The sequence below is a fragment of the Sceloporus undulatus genome, chromosome 2 (assembly GCF_019175285.1).
Source record: "Sceloporus undulatus isolate JIND9_A2432 ecotype Alabama chromosome 2, SceUnd_v1.1, whole genome shotgun sequence".
NCBI lineage: Eukaryota > Metazoa > Chordata > Lepidosauria > Squamata > Phrynosomatidae > Sceloporus > Sceloporus undulatus.
In genome coordinates this window covers 241,755,111-241,776,010 of record NC_056523.1, presented here as the reverse complement: position 1 = coordinate 241,776,010, position 20,900 = coordinate 241,755,111, and the positions used below count along the sequence as shown (strand labels likewise).

Sequence of the window (20,900 nt, the reverse complement as noted above, 5' to 3'; positions counted from 1 at the left end):
CTGGATGAGGAAAAACCGACTCAAGCTGAATCCAGAGAAAACGGAGGTACTAGTGATAGGTTCCCCCGGTCCAGGAATGGCTGTGGTTCCACCTGTCCTAAACGGGGTCACGCTCCCTGCGAAGGACTCTGTGCGCAGTCTGGGAGTGCTTCTTGATTCGTCGCTTCATCTGACTGCTCAGGTGAATGCGACGGTCAAGAGCACCTGTTACCAGCTTCGGCTGATTCGCCAGCTGCGCCCATATCTGGACCGGAGGGACCTAGAAACTGTGGTACATGCTCTGGTAACTTCGAGATTGGACTTCTGCAATGCACTCTACATGGGGCAACCCTTATACCAAACTCGGAAGCTTCAAATGGTACAGAATATGGCAGCCCGGCTGGTCACTGGTGCGTCCAGGACCAGCCACATAACACCTGTACTTAAAGATCTTCACTGGCTGCCCGTTCGCTTCCGAGCTCAATATAAGGTGTTGGTTATCACCTATAAAGCCCTAAATGGCTTGGGCCCAGGATTCCTAAAGGACCGCCTCTCCCCATACAATCCGCCTCGCACCCTCAGAACGTCTGGGCAGCAATTGCTGAAGGTGCCTGGGGCCAAGCTTGCTTCTACGTCTAGAAGGGCCTTTTCTATAGCTGCCCCAGCCCTTTGGAACACGCTGCCCACTGAGCTCCGCTCATCTACCACCCTGGCCCAATTTAGGAAGGATCTTAAGACCTTCCTATTTAAGCAGGCATTCCCCGATTAAGATCCTGTGGGCCTCCCCTCCTCTTCCGTGGCCATGAGGATGGGCGACGGGGCTTTTATTCCTGTTTTTAGTTTTATTGTATTGTGTTTGATGTTTATTGTTTTTAATTGTATTTGTGTGCATTTGTTGCACTTTTGTAAGCCGCCCTGATCTTCCTGGAAGGGCGGGATAAAAATAAAGATTTTATTTATTTATTATTATTTATAAGGGTAAAATTCAACAATTAAAAACCAAAACAATTACCAATAACCGATAACCATGGGCCGAATCATCACATGTGTGGTGGAGTCTTGTGTGGCCGAGTATTTTATTCCAGGAAGGAATGCATGTTAAATAATGCATTTCACTTTCACTTCCATGTCATTGATGATATTTTAAGATTACATTGTACACTTAGCTATATTTTTGTTTTATAATGTGAAGAAATCTTATTTAGCTTCTCCCTTATTGGGAATAACTGGATTGTTGTAACCAAACTGATCAGGCAAATATATATCAATAGATTCATAGTTTTCTGTCTTTTCTAGGATGCAGAGAGTAGCAAATTGGTTTCGTGGAAGACTTTGTGCAAAACATCTACCGTATTTTCCAGCATATAAGACAACTTTTTACCCCTGCCTTATATGCTGGATTCTGACCCCAGAGACAGGTGAATGGTGTAGCCACCACTCTGTCTCTGGGGTCCTTGCAGTTCCTTTCCCAGCAGGCACCGCGGCTGGGCTCTCTCTCTCTCTCTGCCATTGCTGGAAAAGGCGGTGGAGAAACGGCTCCAGAGATGGTTGGGCCAAAGGAAAGAGCCGGCCCCTTATTCCTCACCGCCACTGCCTCCCGAGAAACTCCCTCCTCCAGTGGTTTCCGTGGCGTGTCAGAAGTCCACCGCGGAAGCCGCTGGAGTTGCGGAAGCTGCTGGAGCTGTTGGAGGAGCGGAGTACCCCGGGAGGCGGCGGCGGCTGGGCGCTCTCTCTCTCTCTCTCTCTCTCTCTCTCTCTCCCCCCCCCATTGCTGGAAAAGGCTGTGGAGAAACAGCTCCAGAAACGGTTGGGCCAAGGGAAAGAGCCGGCCCCTTATTCCTCGCCGCCACTGCCTCCCGAGAAACTCCCTCCTCCAGCTGTTTCCGTGGCGTGTCAGAAGTCCACCGCGGAAGCTGCTGGGGCTGCGGAAGCTGCTGGAGCCGCTGGAGGAGCGGAGTACCCCGGGAGGCGGTGGCAGTGAGGAATAAGGGGCCGGCTCTTTCCCTCTTTCTCACGTCCCGACTGGCTCTGAAGCGGCTTCTCCACCGCCTTTTCCAGTAATGGCAGCGAGAGAGAGCCCAGCTGCGGTACCCAGCTTCCAGGCCTCCACAGAGGTCCCCTTACTTTGGCCTATAGGAGGCCAGGGACACTGCCGGGCTGCGACTTGGGGGTCATCTTATACCCCTAGTCGTCTTATATGCCAGAAAATACGGTAATTGAAGTTTTTAATTAGTGCCCTTGTAGTTAATGAACTTTCTCACTAATGGGTATGCTAGATGCCCTATAAATGACTCCAGAAAGTTTCTTTGCGCACGTATGTTATTACATTCAACATATGGCATATATATTGTTATTGCCATCATCATTGTTGCTTATGAGATTTTCTTTATAATCCATTAAAACTGTAGTAATCGTCAACCTAGCTGGGACTAAGACTTACTAAGTCACTAAGTTCAATTGAAATTAATGAGGGACAGTTTTGAACAGATGTATGAAGGACAGCTCTGTTAGAAACAGTAAGACTAGTTGTACACTTTCATGAATGTCTGCCCAGAAGTAAGTGCCATTGCAGTGTATTTGTTCAGTAGACATGAATGAAACTTAAAGCTCTTACAGCTAACACAAAATACGTAAGATTATGTCATTAAAGTCCCATTTAAAGTAATTTCCTTTACATATAAATAATAAAAAGGAAAGAGATTACAACTGTGTGTTAAATCCTTTACATCTTTTTGAAGGGGCTGATAAATACTCCTGGCTTATTAGTATACTGTTATCAATGTATGTAATGAAGCTTATATTTATCTCATATTTGAAGAAGCATGTAAATTGTGTTCGCTTATGCTAATTATCAGTGATATTTAGAAGCAAAAAGGTATATTTCTTGATGTCAAAGTGGCCATTTCTTTTAAAACTTTGCTTTCAATGTATGGCTTCACTCCATTGAAATGATCTAGGCTCCGTCGGTACTACAGAAATAATCTAGTTTGACACCACTAACTGCCATGACTATGGAATTCTGGGAACTGTAGTTTGTTGGAGCACCAGAGCAAAGCAAACTCTAGTTAGAAAGCAAGCTCTGGGTCCCAACAAACTACAATTCCCAGCATTCCATAGCATTTAGTCATGGCAGTTAAAGTGGTGTCAAACCAACCTGATTATTTCTGCAGTGCAGATGCCACCCACAAGCTGTGCACTTTGTAAGGACTTTGTGTTTCATACTTGCTCTCAGCTTGTATCACATTGGCCTGTTACAGACTGCCAAAATAAAGCTGCTTCAGGTCTCTTTGGAGGTATGCTGTTTAAATGATGCATGCATCCTAAGAATCCGGAAGCTGCACCAAAGCTGCACTCCAGTGCTTAGGAATGGAGTGTGGCTTTGGCGCAACCTCCAGACTCTTAGGACCCATGCATCATTTAAATAGCATACCTCCAAAGAGACCCGAAGCAGCTTTATTTTGGCAGTCTGTAACAGGCCACCGTGATCTAAATGGTGCAGGTTGATTTTAAAGGGAGCTATATGTTCTGCCTTCAGTAGGAGAAATTACATCTTTTTCATGTTATTTCCAGTTGTTTGGCTTAAATGTAAAATTCTGATGTTGGTATGAATTTCTGAACAAGTAACTTACTAATAATTTAGAATGTAACGTTACCTTCACTGTTTTTCTATAAGGGAGGGATGACATCTACTCGTTAAGTTGTACTGTACATTGCTTCTTACTTTTTAGCCCATAGATGAGAGCAGTCAGATGAGTGATCTCCCAGTCAAAGTAACTCACACTGAGACGGGCAAAGTTCTTCTTGGACCAGAGGCTCCTAAAGCAAGTCAGTTGGATGCTTGGTTAGAAATGAACCCTGGGTGAGTAATCAATCTTACCTCCCAACCTGCTCCTTTTGTACTGCATTTATACATTAAAATATTTATGAGTATTATTCCTGCTTGTTCCTATTCATTTTGGAAATGCACTTAATTTGTTCTGGTTTTTATAAAATAATTTGAAAAGATGCTGTATTTAGGGGGAGTGTTTCTCTCTCTCTCTTATATTCTCTTTCTTTCTTCTTTCCCACCAGCTATGAAGTTGCACCTAGGTCAGATAGTGAAGATGAGAGTGACTCTGAATATGAGGAAGATGTAAGTGAAGGCCTCTTCTTGATGCATATGTTTACTGAAAATAATATTTCTAAAAATATAATAATCTCTCTAGGGACCAGAGAGTGAGTGTAAACGTACAAGAAAGTAGCTTCAACCATAAAAATAATTATTGTCACAATACTGCAAGAGAAATTGTGGAGTAAGTAGCCTTATTAGAACAGAATTCACTATGTATCATTCCCCACCCCCACTCTTTTGTACTGCAACAGATAACAAGCTACAAGATAATGTTAGTTTGTTTGGCATTTCTTTTCTAAATAAGAATCTTCAATACTATAGGAGGGAAATTGTGATGTTATAATCCAGTTAATCAACAAGGAGGATGAACTGGATGATACAGCTCTGTATCAATGAAGGAGTGCAGATTTCACTTCAATTACTGGTGATTGTGGATTACTATAAACAGTGCGGCTTTTCTTTTTCAGAAATTGTAGTCCATTAAAGCACATATAGTCCTTAATATAGTCAGTAGCCTAGGCCAATCACTTTTACTGATCTTATTCTGAAAGGTGTTATCTTTCTAAACTGTACCTTATTAAAATATAATAATGCTTCAGAGAGGAAGGAGAGAAATCTGAAATACAGCTATTGGTGTATTTTGTCATTTTAGCAATCAAGCATGGATTTGGTAATATACAATGTCTGTTTAAAAGGTATTATCAATAACAGTTAGTAAAATAGATGTTCATAGTTATAGAACAATACAAGAAACTAGATGTGCTTTCATTCTTTTTAGCCTTCTAAAGTGTGTGATTGGGTGGAAGAAAAGGGAAAAGAAGTAATATTAAACTACTGTGGCATATTTGCCACGGTTCCTTTTTCTATATTGGTTTAGCTCCAGAGTTCGTGCAAGGTACCCTCAATTGATTTCTGTCAATGCTTGTGTTGTTCTCCTTCTGCTATAACTCCTAGTGTCCCTATCAGGGTGCAAGAAGATGCATGGGAAGGAGGAGGCAAGATAGGAGGGAAAATGTTTTTAAAGTGGAAGGAAGCTGAAAATGACTTAAGAGAAGGGGGGAAATTAAAAAAATATAATACTGAGGAAATTCTAGATCTGGAGAACTCAAAGAGTTTCCAAGCCAAGCTGCTAATATCATGATGGGTAAAAAGGAATTGAGAGGAAAGGCAGGAGTTACACTAGGACACATGCATTAAAGTAGGCAGGATGCCCACTGAAACACAACCATTGCTCTGCACATGCCGGATTACCAATTTGTGTGAGCCACAAAGACCTCAAAAAAGAAGCACTATTCCATGCATAGATTTCTACCTATACAACAGCTCTATACCTGTGCAGCATCTGTAGGCAGAAGATTTTTATCTTGATCAAATTAATATACTCTCTCTCACACCTACACACACCCATACACCTTTACTACATATTAATGAAATGTTTCAATATTCACGGATGTGGGAATGGAAAAGACTGAAATCGGAGGATCATGAGTTTCAGGAGTCTAGTCCTTGGAGTTGTGTCTTTTTTCAAAATGAAAAATGTTACCTAGTCTCATGCTGTAGAATATTCTGAATGTTTTGTGACTTTCAAGATACTGAGTACTTAATAATATCAGAAAGCTCATTAATACTTAATGTTTTTATTTTTCCTTTCGGATTATGACTGCACTGATATTTTGGAACACTAAGTATCTTCTGATGTCATGTATCATGGCATGGGTCTGTGTTAATTAATCCTGTGAAACAGACTTCTTTTTTCTTCTCATCAGGTATTTTAAAAACAAGAATCAAGAAAAGGCAATAAATATCTAAAATTACGATGTACAAAATTATAAAGCAAAATGTCCATAAAATCATACTAAAGCCTCACTCTTATTCAATAAATACTAGTTGTGAAGATCAAATTGTTAATAAAAAAACAAACAAAAAAAAACAATGGAAGTGATAGAGGAAATGTAGTATTCCAATTACAAATTTCAAACCAACATCTGACCTTTTCTTTTTTGCAGGAAGATGATGAAGAATCAAGCAGACAAGAAACAGATGGGAAGATACACTTGGATCCTAACAGTGAAGACGTTTCAGAAAAAGATGCTAAAGAAATAATAGAGTGTGTAATATGGGAAGAGACTGAGAATATTTTATCAGCTGTTATTTTTGCATGTTTATTTAAGACCTAAAAGAGCTAGGCATTTAAAAATATAAAATGCCTCTCTATACTTGGGTTATAGGACAGCCAAACAAGATGTGGATGATGAATACAGCATGCAATACAGTGCTAGGGGTTCTCAGTCCTACTACACAGTGGCTCATGCGATTTCTGAGAGAGTGGAGAAGCAGTCTTCTCTTCTTATTAATGGCACATTAAAACATTATCAGGTAAGCATCTGAGATCAGGTATGGGCAAATTGTGGGCTGCATGAGGCTCCTGAAACTTCCCACCTGTCCCTCAGAGTCCAGCAGCACTGATGTTTTGTGACTAGGGTATCACAGCTGGGCAGCATGTGGCTGCATCTGGGGGAAGAGAACTGAGGTCATCCACCCAGAACTCGAGTGAATCAATGAAGAGTGGGGTGGTCAAGGTCAGCTTTCATCTTGCTGCAGATCCACAGCCATGCATGGGTGTGCCCGATTGTCTTCCCTATCCCAGTCATTTGTAATGTCAAAACAACAACATAGATATGTGTAATGTGGAGGTATGCCACCAACAATATTCCATCAATGCACTAATAAGAGCTTGCAGTGTCTTGTGATATGAGCAGAAACATTTATTTTTAGCACCCTTTTCAAAGTTATCTCTCATTTTGAGGGGCAAAGACATTCTAAGCTTTGGCCTACATACCCACATAGATCCTTGTGCAGGCAATTTTGTGGCTTCATTTTCTTTGTCCTATCTGCAGCTGGCAGATCCCCAGCAGCAAAACACTTGCAATCAAAGAGGTGGTCAAATCAGAACATTAATATATGCACAGATTCTGGATAACTGAGGCAATTCTCTTGTATTTCAGATTCAGGGCCTGGAATGGATGGTTTCGCTGTACAATAACAATTTGAATGGAATTTTAGCTGATGAAATGGGGCTAGGAAAGACCATACAGACTATTGCACTCATCACTTATCTGATGGAGCACAAAAGGCTCAATGGCCCCTATCTCATCATTGTTCCCCTCTCGTAAGTAGATGAACTCTTTCTAATGATATTTTTCTACACTGTGCAGATTGGCTCATTAACAGCATGTACTTTTTTTAGTATACACTTAATGACTAGATGAAGCATGCAGTAGGGCTGTGCTAACTATGTACTCTGGGTTTAGTCTTTGATTATTTCCCCTTTTTTTACACACATTGTGTGGCACTGGGGACCAGATGGCTGATAAAATCAGCAGCCAAGGCTTACTCTGTTTCTTATTCACTATGACCTATTTCTTCTGTAATTTACAAGAGCAAAATGTGTATTTTTCCTATCTGATATTGGATATATAACATTTCCCTTCAGTTTCTGAAAGAGCTTCAAAAGTTTTAAATGCTGGCTACACAGTGTTATGACACACGTAGTTGATAAAGTTCATTTTCTTTAGTATCGATTGTAATTACTGACTCGTTGTGATTATTGTTTTCACTGACTGATTGATCAGTTTTGCAATAGCCCCAAAACTTTATATAACACTGTATTTGCAATGAACAAGCACATGAATACCATTTTGATTGAATTTCTCTTTTGGCATCCCCAGGAGGGAAATTTATCTCTGGAAATAGTTAACTTCAAAAAGATTCTTATATATTTGGTTCGAGCTAATAGTTTTAATTATAATCAGTGGGCTTTATTATTTATTTATTTATTTATTTATTTATTTATTTATTTATTTATATGCCACCCAATCACTGGGAATCCGGGCGGCTTACAACAGAGGGGTTAATAGACGGTTCCCTGCCCTCAGGCTTACAATCTAAAAAGACACAACAAAGAAGGAGAAGGGAATGGTGGTGGGGAAGGGGATCAGGTCCAGCATTCTTCTCTCCCTCTGAGGTCTGGACCAAGGCAGATGGACTGGAGGGAGGGCTCTTCTTTTTCAGGCTAGCCCTGATGGAGCTGGGCCAGCCTACTCTCTCCCTCATAGGCCGAAAGATAACAGTTAAGGAGGGAGGAGCCTCTTTCTTCAGGCTAGCCCTGATGGAGCTGGGCCAGCCTATTCTCTCCCTATTGCACAATATGTCAAGACATACATTTATCCAGATGTATTTGTGATTCTTGTGATATGTCTGTACACTTTTGTTTTATAAGATTCCCTGCCATACTGTGCCTGTTATATTTGAGTTATTAGACAGTTAATCATATTTTTGATCTATACATGGGCCAAAGAGAGCGAGAGCATGCAGTGAAAGAATACTCTTTTGTCAAATTTGAAGTGGAGAAGAAAAAGAGCTACGACCCCCCTGTTAAGTCTGAGTCAATGTTTTAAAACATCCCCTTTTCCAAACTTCTGTTCATAAATATGGGGGCTGTAGAGAAACAGGTAACGGACTCGCTAACTGTATGTACTACATTCTCTCTACATTCATTTTCTGGAGTGTGCAGAGGAGAAGTCCACAAAGCACTCCCACTCCACAACTTTCCTAAGCAAGTGCTTTAAAATCAGGTTCACTTTCCAAATTCAGCCTTGTACAAGGCACTGAAATGTTTGTTTGATTCAAACTGGACAAGATTGTGCAGAGGGCCTTTTCATCTGCCGCTCCTAAATTATGGAATGGCCGTTCGAAAGAAGTCCGAAACATTATCAATCTTGACAGCTCTAAAAAGGCTGTCAAGACAGATCTCTTCCGACAAGCCTTCCTGAAGTAACTCACTTTGGTCACCCGCTGATACAAATCATCATACAGAATACCCCAAGATGCCCGTCTCACTATTTAATTGTTTTAATGATTTAAATGGTATTTTATTATTGTATGTGAGAATTATTATGTTGTTTTAGGAGGGAGGGGATAATTGGGATTTATTTTTAAACTGTGTCTTTTATTGTTGTTGTAAGCCGCCTTGATCCTTTTGAGGAGGAGGGATAAAAATAAATGATTATTGACATAGCAACATTGCAGAATGAAAATAGTATTCAGCTAAAGCCCCAAATCATTTTCTGACATGATTAGAAAAGGCTTCTCTATAGCTCTCTCCACCCTTCCATTGTTATTGTTCAAAACAGTTTGTATTTTGCTATTCATCTTGTATCTTGAACATCAGAAACAAAGCTGTAGAAATGTTTTTGTTCTTATAAGAATGCTTAGTTCGAAGTTAATTTACAGGAAAATTTCATCAGTGTATTGTCTGTTCTCAAACTTTTACATAGGACTTTATCCAATTGGACTTACGAATTTGATAAATGGGCTCCTTCTGTGGTGAAAATTTCTTACAAGGTTTGACTGTTTATTTATTTTTTGAATATGAATATAAAATCCACAGTATATATGTTTACATATAAGTGTGTTTGACCAGGTCCCCATCCATGTTTTCTGCTTATGTAAGTGCCCCTACAGATGCCGTTGGCTATCTTGTCTGGTGCAGAATGATCATATTCACTTCAAGTATATCGAAGCAGATTTGCTCATGCAGTGCTATTGTCCATGGGTATGCTTTGTGCACTGAGGCACATTTCACATGGATGTGCATTGCTTTTTGCACTTCAGATATGTATGCACTTTTGGTTCATTAACAAGATGGCGTTGCATAAATCCATGAGAATAAAGTTCTTCTCAGTGTAGAATCCTGGCCTATGTGTTCCTTTCCCCACTTTTATCATTTGAGTTGTAAAGTTTTGATGTGTTGAAAAAATCACTTTATCACCAGGGGTATTTTTATTAGATGATATTTACTCTCAGGCATTGAAATGCTTTAGGAAATATTTCTGCAGTTGATGAGAAGAACATTTGCAGCAAAATTCTGTGCATTTTCAATTTGGGAAGCATGATTTTCTGCACAGAAAATGCTGTTTCTTCTATAAAAAGTGCTGTAGCTGGGGACTTATTTTGCTCAGAATTTGTGCATTGTTGTTTTGCCCAGAAGACAGCATTTTCTGTGAAGGAAGCAGCATTTTTGATACTAAAAATACTCTTTCATGTGCAGAAAAAGCATTTTTTTTTCTCTTCAAAATAACCATGTGCAAATTTTGGACAAAATAAATCCCGAACTGTGCATAATCTTCAGCTTTGTTGTTTTCAATAACTTTTTAACAAAATAAAATTGCTACATTTACTTATTGCTTTCTTCAAAAAGAAAATTAGCTAATAATTTAATCTTTTATTGTACACAATTGTTGTCTCTTCCATAAGGAAAGGCTTTCTCATCCACAGGAGTATTCTATCAGTGGAACTGGGAGGAAGCCAATTTTTATTGATTCCTCTAATTCCCTACACCTTCAACAAAATTCCAAAGGAGCCCCAAGCCTCCAGAATAAATTTGCACAGGGAGATGCAGGGGGAAGAGAGTGTTTATGAAGATCTCTCTCTACTCCACTGCTAGAAAACCCTATTCCTTTTCCCTCAGTTTCTTTGACAAAGTAACAAGTGTTGTCATCAACATGTTAGCCACATCTTGTTGCACATTTTTGTGCAGGATGTCGAACTATTGTTTTGGGGAGTTAATATTTGTCTCATTCTCGTTTCTTTCAGGGTACACCTGCTATGCGCAGATCACTTGTCCCTCAGCTTCGTAGTGGAAAGTTTAATGTTCTTTTGACTACTTATGAGTACATAATAAAGGATAAACACATCCTTGCTAAGGTATTTATTTCATTTATTACCTACTTTTCTTCATAAAAATATTACATGGAAAGCTAGAGCTCTCAAAAAACAATACCCATGCAGTCAGTAAAATATTTAAACTGTTTCTGACTATTTTTATATTCTGATATTTTTTACTATTCTACATAGCTAGAATTCTGTTGAGCAAAGAAAACTCCTAGTCCAGAGTCCATAATGACTTTTTTTGAAAGTCAGTTCCATGTTTTTCTTTGCCTGAATTGAGATGTTCAGCCTTTCTTCCAGCCCATTCATGGTTGCTCTCCTGCCGTGGCATTTCAGGATTGCAGATGAGAGAATGGTTTTGCTCCCTGTGGATCCTATCAATACCACACAGCCATCACACCATAGAGAAGTATAACCATCTCTTCATTATTTTGCCTAATAACATTTATCCCAGAACCCTGCTATTTCATTTTTATCCACAGCTCTGCACCTCTTTGTTTCTGAATAGAGACGAGCATGGTAAGAAGAGGAGCTGCTTTCTGACTGTGGAAAGATAATAGAGACTACTGTATACTGAAACTTGTTCTGTTGATTTTCATTCATACATTAAAACCATATAGCTCAGAAATCACTGCTTTGATCTAAATATCTCTTGAATAGTTATTAGTCCCTGAAACATGGCAGCTGATCCTTAGAAGCTATTGCTTCTCTGGAAATGGAGATATTTAGGTAATGGAGCTCACTTTGAGTTCTTATATATTCCAATCCCACTTGTCAAACAACTGACCAGGTATATTTCTTAATGTAATTTCATGTTCTTGCTGTAATCACCTTCAAAATGGGTCTTCTAGCTACTTTTCCTCAACCTAGAATTAAACAAAAGATGCTCATTCCTATATACCAGAACCTTTTGGGGGGGATAGCTTAGTGAATAGTTTTGATTTTTGAAAGATCTTCTTTTCATTAAATTTGTGACTTTTTTTTAGCAATACTTGTAACAATATTGTTACTTGTATTCTTTTTAATTTGTATTCCATTTAATATCAGCAGTTTATGATGCTATATAAATCCTATCATATGAGCTATAGCTTGCTGTGATGATGCCTGTTCTCTTTAAGAGGAGCAATCCAATCAAAGTGTGTTATCTCTGGCATCACCCAAAAATGGAAAATTTTATACTTAACATAGTGTTGAAAGTGATGTTGTAAGTAATTATGCTACCTGAAAAATGTTACTTTGGGGAAATGAGTGCAGATAGACATTATTTAAAGAAACACAACAAAATGTAATAATTGGTGACATAAATGTAAGTTATGGTTTAATGAATAACATTTATTTTGCTGATCCTAAAAATTGCTGGCTTGGAGTAATTTAAAGACTCTGTTTTAAAAGGCCTTATAATGGTAATGTGGATGTATTTAAAATAAAGCAGGGATGTAGCTAGGATTTTAGGAAGGGGGGGTCCAGACTAGGTGCCACCATTATAATGGGGCTTGGGTGCAGCGGCACAGCAGCACACACCATTCATTTTTCTAATGGAAGGGGGGTCCGGACCCCAAGAACCCCCCCCCTTGGCTACATCCCTGAATAAAGACAAGCTTTTAATTAAAAATAAAAACTGAACTTTATTAAAACAGTTGCTTAAACCAGGTGTTACTTGAATAGATAACAGATATACATTAATTCAGGCCCTTTAAGATGACCCCACATCAACTCCCTCTCTTGAGGTTTTGTGTATATAAAGAGTCCCTCAGCACTGGACTCTACCCCTATATGTCCCTCACTTCTGGACTTTAGGTATAACTGTCCCTCTCTGGACATAGCAAGACCCTCTTGCTCTGAAAACCAAACCTTATCTGAAGTTCTTAACTGCCACAATGGAACTTTCAATCTCTCCTTGCTGACTCATGATTGGCTGCCACTATTGCGAAGCTCATCCATCATTTCTCCACACCTTGGTACTTACAACTATATTTAAAATACGTTGTTATGAGAATATATCATAATTTAAGAGCCCCAGTCATGAAAATGTACTAGGAAATCCACAGTTGATGTATCAGACTTTATTTTTGGGTCATAAAAGTACTCTAGCTTTGTAAGTACATGTGGTATGTCAAATAAAGGATGCTTAGCCAGTATTTTACATCAGATTTCTCTAACAGGCTCATATACAGTCATGTCAGTTGTCACAGTAGTCACTGGACAATTCAATGTCTGACCATAGCTAGAGGTTTGAAATAGGCTACATTATATACCTACACTATTCCATCTTACATGCATTCTTCAGTAGTTCAAAATGTTTGGAGTAGTCTTTTGTAACAGTTTTTATTTGTTGTTGTTGCTATGTATCTTCAAGTCATTTCCGACTTAGGATAACCCTAAGGTGAACCTGTCATGGGTTTTTCTTGGCAAAATTTGTTAGGGGTTTGCCTTTGCCTTCCTTTGAGGCTGAGAGAGTGTGATTTGCCCAAGGTCACCTATCCAAGTATTATTTCACAGTTTCTCTTGTAATTTTGGACTTTACTATATTAGATATTACTGCTTTTATTAAAAGGTACATAAATCAGTTATGCATTGTCTGACAAAATGATTTTAACTTGATGTGCTTCCATTTCACTGCATCTCTTTCATTGTTGTCATGTGTCTTCAAGTCATTTCTGACTTATGGAGACCCTAAGGCGAACCCGTCATGTGGTTTTCTTGACATGTTTCCTCGGAGGGGGGTTGCTATTGCATCCCTTAGTTTTATACAAAGGATATACATTTATACAGCTTTTGCAAATAATTATGTAGGGAATGTAATAAAATACTTTGGTTGTATTTTGGTGTAGTTTGCAATTCTGCAAACCTAGGAATAGAATTATAGGATTTACTACTAAGGATTTGAGCAGATGGACCAGGATAGCATGGGCTAACTTCCGGTGCTTACCTGAGCTGGTCCCTGGATCAGTGAGGGGACAGGTGGGTGTTTACACACCTGTCTCCTTACCAACCTGGGACCAGTATAGGTGTGGGTTCCTTACTCTCTTACAAAATCCCTGGGTCGACTTGTACATGGGTCAGTGCAGTACTTGACCCGAGCCTCTCCCCAACTGTGCTGCCTCCACAAGGGACGGCCCAGCTGGGGAGAGGCTGGGAAGAGTGACTGATTGCCTTTCATCCTGTCCCCAGCTAGGCTCCCTCCCCAGGAGAAAGCCCAGCTTCAGAAAGACTGGGAAGGGCGACCGTCTGCTCTGCAACCTTTCCCCAGCTAGGTTCCCTCTGTGGGGGAAAGCCTAGCTGCAGAGAGGCTGGGAAGGGCAACTGATTGCCCTCCAGGCTGCCTCCTGAAGTCTGGCCTTAGACTTATCCATGGGTCATACCAATACCCATAAGTTTAGCTCCAGAAGTTGACTTGGACTTATACACAAGGTTGACTTATAGTTGAATATATATGGTAAGTGTTGCTGACTTTTTTCTTAATTTTTCTAGATTCGGTGGAAATATATGATTGTGGATGAAGGCCATAGAATGAAGAACCACCACTGTAAGCTTACCCAGGTGTTGAATACACATTACGTGGCCCCTAGAAGGATTCTCTTGACTGGAACGCCACTTCAGAACAAACTGCCAGAACTTTGGGCTCTCCTCAATTTCCTCCTACCAACGATTTTCAAGAGCTGCAGCACCTTTGAACAGTGGTTCAATGCCCCTTTTGCAATGACTGGAGAAAGGGTATGGGGCAAGTTTGCTTAGACATAAACTCAGAGAGATTCCAATAAAACAAAGTAAAATCAGTTTTTTGGAGATTCTCATAAAGAACATTATCATACCTAATGTAATAATTTTACATTTTTGGATTACTTCTTAGCAATGCCCTTCAGTTTCTTTTATCATTAAGAATGTATCAGTTCATGCTGTGCATTAAACTGTAAGTCTGTTTCTGCTAAAAAAAATCTTAAAAAATATGTTTGGACAGGTGGATTTGAATGAGGAAGAGACTATTCTGATCATTCGTCGTCTCCACAAAGTTTTACGACCCTTTCTATTAAGGAGGCTGAAGAAAGAGGTTGAATCTCAGCTGCCAGAAAAGGTCTGTGTTTAGAAGGATTAGCTGATGTTGATGTTTTCTAATGACATATATTAAAATCAAATTCCATAATCCCCCAACAGAGTCCTGTTACTGAAACCTGCTTGCCTGAAAGGAATGGCAGCTGATGATACTGTCTTTCTCAATAGGATGTTGGTTCTACCTCAGGTTTGATTGTGAACATAGGAAGAGCCATATCAAATCAATCCAAAGGCCTATCTTGTTCAGTGTTCTGTACCCACAACGGCTAGTTTAGTTGACCATGGTAAGCCTCACCAGCTGGCAGACCTATCCACTCATTGAATGAGGAATAACACATAGGTAAATCCCTTTGATTGATTGAATCTATTCTAGCCACAACTAAAAGCAGGATTTAGGCCATATTTTGTTAATCTGTACTTGAACTCCCATGCCGCCTTTGGCTGCACATCTACATATCCACTATGATTGGCCATTTTCTGCAACCTTTTCATTTACCTATTGATGTATAACATTTATTTCTGTTACATATTGCCAAAACAATATTCAGTACTAATTAAAAGCAACAGCTCATTAAGACATTACCAGATCCTGTCACAGCATGGATGAGTCATGTTGACAAAGCTCTGTAGAGGATATCTACCATAGAAGTCAAATATGTTTGTTAAATTTAGAAAGAGCAAATTCTTATAAACAGGCCTTTCTCTTGCTGAGAAACTTTGATAATGTTGTTTATTTACTGTTTGTCTCCACACTAGGTTGAATATGTCATAAAGTGTGATATGTCAGCACTTCAGAAGATTCTGTATCGCCATATGCAAGCCAAGGGAATCCTTCTTACTGATGGCTCTGAAAAAGATAAGAAGGTGAGAAGATTTAGTATTGGGGTAGAAACCTCATTTTTTTCCAGAATAAACTTTCCCTAATCAAAACATATGAAGAAGACATATGCGATCTGAAGAAGTCAGAGCTAACTTTCCTAATAGATTTTATTACATGCTTCCATAGATAGTCACAAGTAGATGAAAAATAAAGAAGTCCTTTAAAGTCCCTAAGGTTTCATGGAAATCAGTATGATTTATTTGCATAAATAGGAGGCTACCCATGTTGTATCACTTGGGATTTTCTAGAGGAAGTTATATTACAGAGGGTACAAAATTATTTTTATGGTGATATATGAACTATATACTGTGTTCCATGAGTGTCTGCCTTTATAAATTTTCACTTGAATTAATGACTTAATGTTCTTATGTTACTTCTACAGGGAAAAGGGGGAGCCAAAACTCTTATGAATACCATCATGCAACTGAGAAAGATTTGCAATCATCCATATATGTTTCAGCACATTGAGGTAAACTGACTTTGCCTTTTTGTTTTCTTGGAGGCTATTATATTAGAAGAGTAATTTTGTACTTTATTCTGATCTTAAATCTTTTCAAGTGATGCTAAACCAAAATGAGATACTCCTTTGGCAAGTCCTCTTTCAAATGTATGTATATATAATCAACCAGTGTATGTGGCAGGGAAAAGAAGGAAATACGTCCCCATGCTGGCAGGGAAACTGGTTTGCACTGCTTTTCCTCCAATATTTCAGCCTGGGCTTGAGTGTTGTCTCTTTTGGACATCCTGTCCAAATTTGGCTATTTCATAAAATTAGTGTCACTCCACCTGGATGTGTAAGATAAAATGGAATGGTATTTAAATAGACTATTTTCAATGCTAATGAAAGCTCTTAAGAATCAGAACATATGAATTTTCTCTTATTTCATGTTTGTTTTCTCTCCATGCTAAAATATGTAGGCATAACTTTTGGGCTGGTTGATAATACAAAATAATTGAGAAACATGAAATTATAATATAGACAGCCTGAAAATAGTTACTTTGATCTCTTTTGAGAGTTGGGTTCAAGTATTTCTACAAGTCATCAATTTATTGAAACATTGTAAAAATGTAAATACATTATTAATATAAAATAACTTGCATAGTAAGTTTTTTATTGCCCCTTTATTTGCTAACTCAACAATTTCAATAATTTGCAGGCAGATTGCCAGTTAATTCACCTAAAATGAATATTTTTGTTACAGTGTAGTCAATGCACTACAATGCATTAAAATCCATTACTTTAAATAATAGTTGCAGTACAAAGCTTTCCATTCGTGAGTCTTAAAAGAGCAGTGCTGGGTGTCATCTGATTCAGAAGTGTTAAATAATTTATTGTTATCATTTTGCAGGAGTCCTTTGCTGAACATTTGGGATATTCAAATGGTGTCATCAATGGGTAAAATTTTTTCCTGTGTACCTATCCAAGATTTCTTTGTCTGCTTGTTAAGAAAGTTTTTTCTCAGTTTCAAGAGGAGTACCTGATTATAATAAAGACATTCTGAAAACAAGTGATCCTCTAGTGCTTAAAAGTAGAATTCCTTCTAAGGAGGTATATGAACCCACCAGGATTAAGAACATAAGAACAGTCCTTGTAAATTAGAGCAAAGGTTTTATCTAGTCCAGTATTTGGTCCCACAGTGCCTCGCTGAATGCCTTACGAGGAAGTTTCTAAGCAGGATAGGAGTGCAATAATACTATCTCACTTGTGTTCCCAAGCAACTGTTTTTTGTCCCAGCATTACTGATATTAATTAATGTAAAATTAATGATCATTAATTGGTTATTAATGTTCAATTAATCTTCATGAATGCAAAAATGTTCATTTATTATTAAGATGAAATATAGCAGAGTAAATTGCATTACTTTTATTAAAGGCATGTTTTAAATCAGTGGTTCTCACACTTTTTACCCTTTTAACCCCCTTTACATCTACATGCAGACATCACTTGACATGGTACATTAATAAACATACTTTGTTTAGGGTGTGCATTTTGCTGCTTATGTCAGGGAAGGTTGAAGGTTCCATTGTTTAATCAACTGCTTGGGTTTAATTCAGGCCTTTCTTAGACTTTGGGTAGGATTTTGGGAAATGTGTACTGAAAAAGCTCACATTGTTGCTATTCTATACCAAAGTGCTAGCTTTGCTTCATAAAGGCAAATACTAGAATGAGCCTATGAATCCTAATGTAGTAATCATTAATAATAATGTGTTATTATTTAATACTTCTTTTTCTCTTTACAGAGCTGAGCTTTATCGTGCCTCAGGGAAGTTTGAGCTGCTTGATCGAATTCTACCAAAGTTGCGAGCTACAAACCACCGTGTGCTTCTCTTCTGTCAGATGACATCACTCATGACCATTATGGAAGACTATTTTGCTTTTCGAAACTTTGCTTACCTGCGACTTGATGGTAAAGTCAAAATAAAATAGAGCATATTCTCATTAGCATGCCTGTGTTCTTTGATTCTCAGATACTTATTTATCCATACTTATTGCCATCTGGTAGTTCAGGACATGGGGTGCCTGTCTTTTCATCCAGTGATAATGTAGCATGAGTGGGAGTGGGTAGAAATGTAAATTATCAACCAGAATTTCCTTTGTTGAAATGACACCAAGGTTATGAATTCTTTAAATCCAGTAGATCCAAGGCCTACTCTTCCAGCTCCACTTGGTTGAGTTGAGAAGCCTAGAATTCCTAGAACTGTCTGCATTCTTTATATAATACCTGTACTAAACTATCTGACAAAGATGCTGCAATTATTAATGAGATTTTTTAAAAGTTGTAATTTACTCAGGATTTCAAAATGATACCATGATATCAGGTTAAAAACTCAGATATCAGGTTAAAAAGTTCAGAAAAATAAGCTCTTTATTGTTTGTGTATCTAGCCTAGTTCAGATGTACAGCGCCATGGCCATCACAAATTATTATTCTTACTCTAGTTTGTTTGTTTGTTTTATATCTGATGTTATTTGGTGAAATCTGACCAATTTCAGATCAGATATTTTAATCTCCAGTGTGAAGCCAAAGGCTTTCATGGCCAGAGTTCATAGTTTTTTGTGGGGTTTTCGGGCTATGTGGCTGTGTTCTGGAAGAGGATATTATGATGCTGGCAAAACATCAGGAATAAACTCTTCCAGAACATGGCAACATAGCCCAAAAACCCCACAAAAAGTATTTTAATCTCCATGTTCCTTCTGGCAGAAACCTCAGCAATACTGACTAGCCAAGGAAGTTCCGCTGTGCTTCCCCTGGCCTGCCCAACTCTCTCTGAGGGCAAAAGTTGGAGGAGGGAGGAAGCAACCAACTTGGTGTTAGATTCTTTGACAGAACTCACAAAGTTCACTAGTTGCAATCTAGAAGCAGGGTCTTCTAGCCTCATCAGGTTCTCCAGACTTAATATCCCTCAACATCTACAATCCAGCAGATGCTTACGTTTATTCCTAGCATACCTACCATTCTGGAGATTCTTCAGAAGTATCCTAGACCAGGGGTTCCCAGTTTGTGCTCCAAGGAGCCCTTAGCGCTCCATGTGCACTTCCCAGGTGTTCCACGGCCGCTCCAGGAAAATGAAAGAAATAAAAAATTGAAATAAATTAAAGAATAAGAATATTTTCTTATATATACTCCTAAACACCATTAACTTGTAAGACATAGAGCAGGGGTAGGCAACCTTTTTGAGCCGGGGGCCGGGTTGCTGTCCCTCAGACAACTGGGGGGCCAAAGCCAAAAAATAAATAATTAAATAATGTTTAAAATAAATAAATAAATAAATAAACCAGGCCAAATGTAGGACAAAATTTTCAAATGGAGGGCACTTTTTATTTTAAAAAATGGAGGACACGTGAAAAAATTTGCTGATTTTTTAAAAAATGTTAATATCAATGCATGTTTCTGAGGCTTCTATAGACAATTGCCCCCCTTGCCCGCCGCTTGCCCCCCCCTTGCCTGCCACTTGCCCCCCCTTGCCCGCCTCCTCCTGATAGGCCAAAGGCCCCACACCGTCACGCGAGAGGCCAAAGGCTCCAGCGGCAATCGGCGGCAGAACCGGGCTGGGGCCGGTCCCAAGGCCTTGCCGGGCCACATCCAGCCCACGGGCCGCAGGTTGCCTACCCCTGACATAGAGTAAGCCTCTTAGGGGCTCCGCCATAGAAGTAAGGGCTCCGCAGGTCAAAAAGGTTGGGAACCCCTGTCCTAGACTGTGCAGACAACATATATGAATTGTCAATGCACCTATTAATTCTCAAGAAAATATCCATTTCCATTCTCTCCACAAGACAGCTGTAACCACATTGTCCTGTGTGGATCTTTCTCAGTCATCTAGTACATTCATGGAATACTGAAGAGCATGTAAAATCTCATATCCTAATCTCTGCCCTGACATAATGGAAATGTTTCCTCACCATTTCAACTGACTGTCAGTATAACCTTTCAGACCTAAATTGAATCACAAACGGATCAGATTTTTCTCAATAGTTTGCATTCAAAAAGGAGAAGCCCTTCTCCACTTTTAATGGTTGCCTGGCTGATATTATATATTCCTCCCATTACAACTCATTGCCAGAGCTTGATCCCAAGATCAAACTGAAATATACAGTTGGCCCTCGTTTTGGCAGGGATTTGGTTATAGACCCTGCCCCCACAGATACTAAAAATTACAGGATCTTAAGTCCCATTGTTGTCAGTGGACAGCGACGTGCACATGGCTGCATTAGTGCAGCCCCATGCACCACCGATAATGGGGCAGGGCAGTCTGCAGTTGCTCCAGTCTGTGGATGGCTAGCCTGAAGATATGGAGGGCCAATTGTACCGCTGACTCCACAAAACATGTTTCTCTGAAACTCCATTTTCCTATCAGGGAACCATAATCCCTGTCAAATATGCCACACCTGCACTAAAAAGAAGATTTTTAATAGACTATGCACTTCCATATTTGTTCAACCATATTCTTACAATAACAAAAAGTAAAGCTTTCCCAGCCAGTGGAAAAGGAGCCATCCCTTAATACCTTAATTCCTTATGCAAAAGGATATTGTAACACTAGATACAAAATCATATTGTGTAATTCGGTTCAGTTAACATATTTAAGAAATGCTTGTTGTCATTATAACAATTCATACAAACGAAAGCCCATGGCAGGTACTGATTTTGTG

General features: G+C 39.1%; 1 protein-coding gene across 2 annotated transcripts in view; it reads left to right on the top strand.

Moving 5' to 3' along the window:
* SMARCA2 (SWI/SNF related, matrix associated, actin dependent regulator of chromatin, subfamily a, member 2) overlaps positions 1 to 20,900 on the top strand; it is a 183,256-nt gene that overhangs the window by 98,153 nt on the left and 64,203 nt on the right. For both annotated transcript variants that reach the window (XR_006101758.1, XM_042447930.1), the window contains exons 12-24: positions 3,708 to 3,838; positions 4,051 to 4,111; positions 6,097 to 6,197; positions 6,319 to 6,466; positions 7,096 to 7,259; positions 9,427 to 9,493; positions 10,745 to 10,855; positions 14,291 to 14,533; positions 14,778 to 14,891; positions 15,626 to 15,733; positions 16,132 to 16,218; positions 17,099 to 17,145; positions 17,991 to 18,157. Coding sequence is in view for 1 of the 2 variants with exons in the window: in XM_042447930.1 (XP_042303864.1) it covers positions 3,708 to 3,838; positions 4,051 to 4,111; positions 6,097 to 6,197; positions 6,319 to 6,466; positions 7,096 to 7,259; positions 9,427 to 9,493; positions 10,745 to 10,855; positions 14,291 to 14,533; positions 14,778 to 14,891; positions 15,626 to 15,733; positions 16,132 to 16,218; positions 17,099 to 17,145; positions 17,991 to 18,157 (1,549 nt within the window). In the remaining variant the exon portion in view is untranslated. The remainder of the gene's footprint in view (positions 1 to 3,707; positions 3,839 to 4,050; positions 4,112 to 6,096; positions 6,198 to 6,318; positions 6,467 to 7,095; positions 7,260 to 9,426; positions 9,494 to 10,744; positions 10,856 to 14,290; positions 14,534 to 14,777; positions 14,892 to 15,625; positions 15,734 to 16,131; positions 16,219 to 17,098; positions 17,146 to 17,990; positions 18,158 to 20,900) is intronic.